Source organism: Chrysochloris asiatica, unplaced genomic scaffold, assembly GCF_000296735.1.
Source record: "Chrysochloris asiatica unplaced genomic scaffold, ChrAsi1.0 scaffold00169, whole genome shotgun sequence".
Taxonomy (NCBI): Eukaryota; Metazoa; Chordata; class Mammalia; order Afrosoricida; family Chrysochloridae; genus Chrysochloris; species Chrysochloris asiatica.
In genome coordinates this window covers 5,138,103-5,144,259 of record NW_006408687.1, presented here as the reverse complement: position 1 = coordinate 5,144,259, position 6,157 = coordinate 5,138,103, and the positions used below count along the sequence as shown (strand labels likewise).

Here is a 6,157-nt window from a genome sequence, read left to right as displayed (position 1 = left end):
TGAGTGTAAAACTGATGTTCCCACATGCAAACTATCACTCAATTCACAGCAAAAACTTAAAAAAAAAAAAAAACAACCCAATTTGCTCTCCAGATGCATTTGAAAAATGACTATTAAAACAATTACTTGTGGAATGATTAAGAAATCAATGTAAGCAATAATTCTTTTTTCTTTCCCCTTTAAATTCAATCAGATTTAAATTTTAAAAGTTGTTGTTAGGCTGAAATGTTGTCATTGTGAGGGTCCATCAAGTTGGTTCTGACTTAGCAGCCCTGCTTACAACAGAAAGAAACCTTGCCCAGCCCCAAGCCATGGTCACAATTTTTGTTTGAGACCATGATTTTAGCCACTATGTCAGTCCATCTCATTGAGGGTCTTTTGCTTTTTCACCAATCCTTTACTTTAACCAGCATGATATCCATTTCCAGGGGCTGGACTCCTAATAAAATGTCCAAACTACATGAGATGATGTCTAGCCATACTCACTTCTAAAGAACATTCTGGCTGTATGTCTACCAAGATAGATTTGTTTACTATGGGGGGGAAAAAAGGCACCCTCAAAACAAAATATACTGAAATTATTTCATTTCATTCCTGTCAAAACCACAAGTTTATGGGATATGAGTACTTATCTTCCATCACAAAAATGTAATTTTTGAATTTTGAATAATATCTTCAGGCCACATCACAAGCATTTATTGAGTACATGCTATGTGCCACTGAGTCAATTCCAACTCCTAGTAACCCTACAGGAGTCCTCGTGCCGTGTTGTGGACTAATGCACCAGACTGCAAAGTCGTCTGAACTGCAAGGTTGATGGTTCAAAACCACCAGCTGCTTCTTGGAAACCCTATACAGGGTCGCTATGTGTCAGAATCGACTTGATGGAACTTAACAACAACAATAGTGACCCTGCAAGCCAGCGTTGAAGTGCCCGTATGGTTTCTTAGGCTGAAATCTATGGGAGATTTCCACAAGTGGGTTAGACCACTTGTCTTTCAGTTGGACGTCAAGTGCTTAATCATTGTACCACCAGGGCTCCTTAAACACTGGGATTGTTGTTGTTAAGTGCTGTCGAGTCGGTTCTGACCCATGGAGACACTGTATAGGGTTTCCAAGGAGTGGTGGTGGATTTGAACCGCTGACCTTGTAGAACCGACTCGACCGCACTTAACTATAGGTTGCAGCGGTTAAAATAAGACTATCACTCCACACATGTGTGTTTCAAAGGAGTGCTGTAATAATTAAGCTAAAAACAAAACCAAGAAACCTTTGCCCTTCAGATAGTTTTAGAAACGCTAAGGTAGTGGTGCTGTGGGGTTAATGCACCGGAATGCAAAACCGTTTGAACTTCAAGGTCGGTGGTTCAAACTCACTATCTGCTCCTCGGAAACCCTATACAGGGTCGCTAAGAATCGGAATCGACTTGACAGCACTTAACAAGTGGTTACCAAAAAAGGGAAAATAAAGCCTCGTGGAGTCCTGGTGTGGCGCTGTAGGTTAATGCGCTAGACTGCAAGGACAGATCGATTTGAACTGCAAGGTCGGCGGTTCAAGCCTCACTAGCTTTTCCTCGGAAACCCTATACAGGATCACTGTGAGTCAGAGCCGATTTGACGGCACTTAACAACAACAACAACAACAATAGAAAACTTGCAGAGCAGGTCTACAGTTTAGTAAGTTTGACCCTCTGGGGCTACCGTAGGAAAAAAGTCGCTTAAAAAAAAAAAAGTTCAACATGGCGCCGCCTTCCCAGAGTACCATGTGCTGTTTCCGGTCATGCTCGGAAGCCCAGTTCTAAGCCGCAATCGCAACGAGTTGGCTCTGTGAGTTTTCAGAACCAACATGTCTAGCAGAAACAATAATAAGCTGCCCAGCAACCTCCCGCAGTTACAGAATCTGATCAAGCGGGACCCACCGGCCTACATCGAAGAGGTGGGAGTGCGGCAGAGGCCGGGGAGTGAGTGGTTGAATTACAGGCGGGGGAGAGGTGGAGCGGAGCTGGGGTCCTGGCTCGCCGCGGCTCCTCCAGTTCAATGTAGCTGTCATTTGGGAGGCGAGAAGGTTGTGGAAGTGACATGGCTTAGGGTTCGTTGGTCACCACATGGGAATCTGCTGCCTCTTTGGATTTTCATAACTTCTGTATTGTATACCGTCGAGTCGATTCTGACTTTGCGACCCAAATGGCAGAGTAGAACTGCTCTATCGGGATGTCTAGCCTGTATTCGAAAGGTGGGCATTTTAAAGAGTTTGACGGAAGAAAAGGCTTGGCGATCTGCTCCAGTAAAGATGTACACATGAGCAGTTTAGGTGAAGAAGTGGGTGTGGTAGTCTTAAAAGCAACTGGGGGAGGTTGTTAGGTGCTGTAGGGTTCTGACCCATAGCGACCTTGCTTCCAAGGAGTGGCTTGTGGGCTTGAATATCCAACCTTGCGGTTCAGACCGAGTTTGCAGTCCAGCACATTAACCCACAGCACCACACCAGGACTCAAATAGGATGTGATTTCATTTAAATGTAATGTTCAGAATTGGCAAATCCTTAGAGATAAAGTGAATTCATGGTTGACTGCTGGGATGGCATTGTAGGATAAGCACTGGACCACAAGATCGGTTTGAACCACAAGGTCAGTGGTTCAAACTCAGCAGCTGCTTCTTGGAAAACCTATACAAGGACGCTATGGGTCGGAACCAACTTGACGGCACTAAACAACAAGGGCTAGAGGGAGAGGGGACTATGGAGTGATTGTTAATGAGTAGGGTTTTTTGGGGAGTTGGGATAGTGATGAAGTGTTCTAGAATTAGTGGTGATAAGTGCAGAACTTTGTCACTATACTAAATACCACATTTGCTTCACACCACCTAAATTCTAATGATAATTCTAAGGAGAGGATCTTTTGATTATCTTTGATTTTTCAAAGCTCACTTTAAAGAGTATGGATAAAGAAAAGGTAGTAGCTCTGTATTCTCTTGCCATATCTTGTTTTCCGTGTCAAAGACAGAATCTAAGTAGTTTTTCATTTTGTACTGAGAAAGTCATGTAATAGAATGTAACAAACTTACATTTTATTTTTCCAGTTTCTGCAGCAGTATAATCACTACAAATCCAATGTGGAGATATTCAAATTACAACCAAATAAGCCCAGCAAAGAACTGGCAGAGCTGGTGATGTTCATGGCACAGGTAAGAAGATAACGTCTCAGTAAACAAAGACCCAATTTGTTGCACTCATTTGGCAGATTATTTTTTCAGTAGTACCTTCATTTCATTCTTGAGTGGATGCTTAACTAAATTTAAAAAGATTTTTTTTTCTACCTTTTTTCTTTTAAAACTTCGTGGTGCTGTAGGAGAAGCAATGGACTGCTAACCTCAAGGTTGCCAGTTCAAACCCATCAGCTACTCCTTGGAAACCCTATACAGGGTTTCAACTCCCTGGCACTTAACAGTAACAGCTCATTTCCTTGTTTAGGGCACGGTGGCATTGTATGATAAGCACTGGACTGCAGAACCACAAGGTCAGCAGTTCAAGCCTACCAGCCACTCCACAGGAGAAAGATGAGACTTTCTACTCCAGCAAAGATTTACAGTTTCCAAAAATCCTATATGGGGTCGCTATGAGTCGGAACCGACTAAATGGCACTAAACAGCAACTCTCCTTTGACTTTTTGAACAGATTGGTCACTGCTACCCAGAACATCTCAGTAACTTTCCTCAGGAACTAAAAGATCTGCTTTCCTACAATCATACCGTCTTGGATCCTGATCTTCGAATGGTAGGACCAGTACTTATACTAAAAATTCTATTGTGTTCTTTTATGTGTGTGTGTATGTACTTGTGTGTGTGCTTGCATATGTACACAATATGTGTTTAAATGAGAACTGCCTCTTAGCCAAACACCTGTTAAAATTGCAAATCAGAATGTATCACTTTTCCCTAAAATCCTTCAGTGGCTTCTTATACTTAGACTAAAACTCAGACTTATTATGGCCTATAAGTCCCTACATCATCTACCTCCTCCCTGTCTTTCTGATCTCATTCCCTTCGATCTTACCTTTTCTGCTGCACTCTTCCTCTCACTGATCTTTCTGTTCGTCCAGCATGTTGACTCTACAGGGAGGTTCTTTCCCCTTTTGAACAAGTGAATTCTTCTATTCAACAATCCGAATGAAAAATGTGATTACAACTTATAATTTAATTTAATTTAATAAACTTATCCACTAAACAGCCTCTCTGAGTCTTTGATTGCATTCTGTGATTGATGTTGGGGCCTTGTTATTGTTGTTTTTAAGTACCGTGAAGTCTGTTCCTACTCATAGTGGTTCTGTATGGGGTTTCCAAAGAGCAGATGGTGAATTTGAACCACTGACTTTGCAGTTTAAACCGACCTTCCAGGCTAGTGCATTGTTCCACAGTGCCACACCAGGACTCCTGACATCTTTTATTTTTTAAAGTTTTTATTGTGAATTGAGTGATAGTTTACATGGGAGAACATCAGCTTTATAGTCATCCTATCGTATTTCGTTTCATTGCAATGATTATAGTCCCCTCCATGCATCCTCAAACAACCAAAGGATACACCCCACAGGCCTTCCCCCCTGCTGTCAGCACAGCACACAGCCCCTCTCCCTTCCTGAGTCCAGAGTCCCCAGACGCGCCATCTCTCCACCTCATCATCTCTGCCTCCATTTCTGGTGTCACTGCTTCTCTGGATAGGGTCCTGCACTCCGCTCTTCTCCCTTGATGGTCCCAGGGACCTCTGCTCCTGGACTTTAAAATCAAGTATTCCTCTCCTTTTGTACGAAATGTCTACCTTTACATTTGAAACACTCATAGTAAGGCTTGATAGCAATTATTCACTATTGAACCACAAGAGTCTTATCTCCATCTCCTTTTATCAGCCCTGTCCAGACAGGTTGGAAACCACTCAGTGGAGATTCTACATTTTCCCGCACTCTCTGGAACTAGGTTCCCTCTTGAAAGCTTGTAAGCCAGTCACTTCTTGCCTTTGAAACCCCCCCATTTTGGATAGCCATTGTCTAAGTTGCCCATCCCCTTCAACCCTGTGTACTGAGGGGTTGGGAATGATTGTCGTTGTAAAGATTCATTCCCTCTTTTGAGCTACTGCATCCATAAGTACAGGTCCAGTTCTCCTGGTGCCTTTTTAAGACCCCCTTTATCAGGAAATTGCACCTACTTCTCCTACCAGTGAATATTGGCTGCTAATGGCACACTGTCCTCTAAAGACTTGCCCTCAACTAAATGGAAGTCCTAGTACCTGGAAGGAGGCTGTCATAGCCTATATAGCCAATAACTGACCAACTTAGAAGTGTAAAAGCCCAGCTTGTTGCTGATAGGACTCTTTGGTGCAGTTTCTGCTCCAAGACTTTTCTTCTGGGGTCCCACTAAAGCTAGTTTTCTGCCAAGAACCCAGCCTTGCTTGTTATTTTTAGGCACTGTCAAGTCGGCTCCAACTCATAGCAACCCTATGCACAACAGAACTAAGCCCTGCCCAGACCTGTGCCATCCTCACAATAGTTCTTATGCTTGTGCCCATTAATGCTGCCACTGTACCAATCCATCTCATTCAGGCGTGGGAGAGGGAGGCTTCCGTTTTTGCTGAACTTCTACTTTACCAAGCATGATGTCCTTCTCCAGGTCCCTCCTGGTAACATGTCTAAAGTGTGAGAGATGAAGTCTCACCATTCTGGCTTCTAAAGAAGCAGCATTTTGACTGTATTATTATTTCCTACACAGATTTGTTTGCTCTTCTGGGAGTCCATGGTGCTTTCAGTATTCTTTCCAACACCATAACTCAAATGCATCAATTCTCCAATCTTCCTTTTTCATTGTCCAACTTTCATGTGCATAAGAAGCTATTGAAAATACCATGGCTTGGGTCGGATGCACCTTAGTCCTCAAAGTGATAATACTTTGTTCTTGAACACTTTAAAGGCATCTTGTGCGGCAGATTTGTCTAATGTAATGCACTGTTTAATTTCTTGACTGCTGCTTCCATGAGTATTGATGGTTGATCCAAGCAAAATGAAGTCTTTCACAACTTCAGTCTGTTCTCCATTTATCAATAAGGTAATTACTGTTTTTTTCCAGGATGTTTTGGTTCATTCCAAGCTTTTGTTCATTCATTCTTTTTTTTTTTTTTT

The 6,157-nt window shown here is 42.6% G+C and overlaps 1 protein-coding gene across 2 annotated transcripts in view; it reads left to right on the top strand.

The window, feature by feature from the left end:
• The first annotated feature begins 1,836 nt into the window (after positions 1–1,836).
• The window catches only part of SDAD1 (SDA1 domain containing 1), a 29,027-nt gene continuing 24,706 nt past the window's right edge, over positions 1,837–6,157 (top strand). For both annotated transcript variants that reach the window (XM_006871574.1, XM_006871573.1), the window contains exons 1-3: positions 1,837–1,935; positions 3,075–3,179; positions 3,670–3,768. In XM_006871574.1, coding sequence (XP_006871636.1) covers positions 1,846–1,935; positions 3,075–3,179; positions 3,670–3,768 — 294 coding nt within the window. In that variant the 5' untranslated portion in view covers positions 1,837–1,845. The remainder of the gene's footprint in view (positions 1,936–3,074; positions 3,180–3,669; positions 3,769–6,157) is intronic.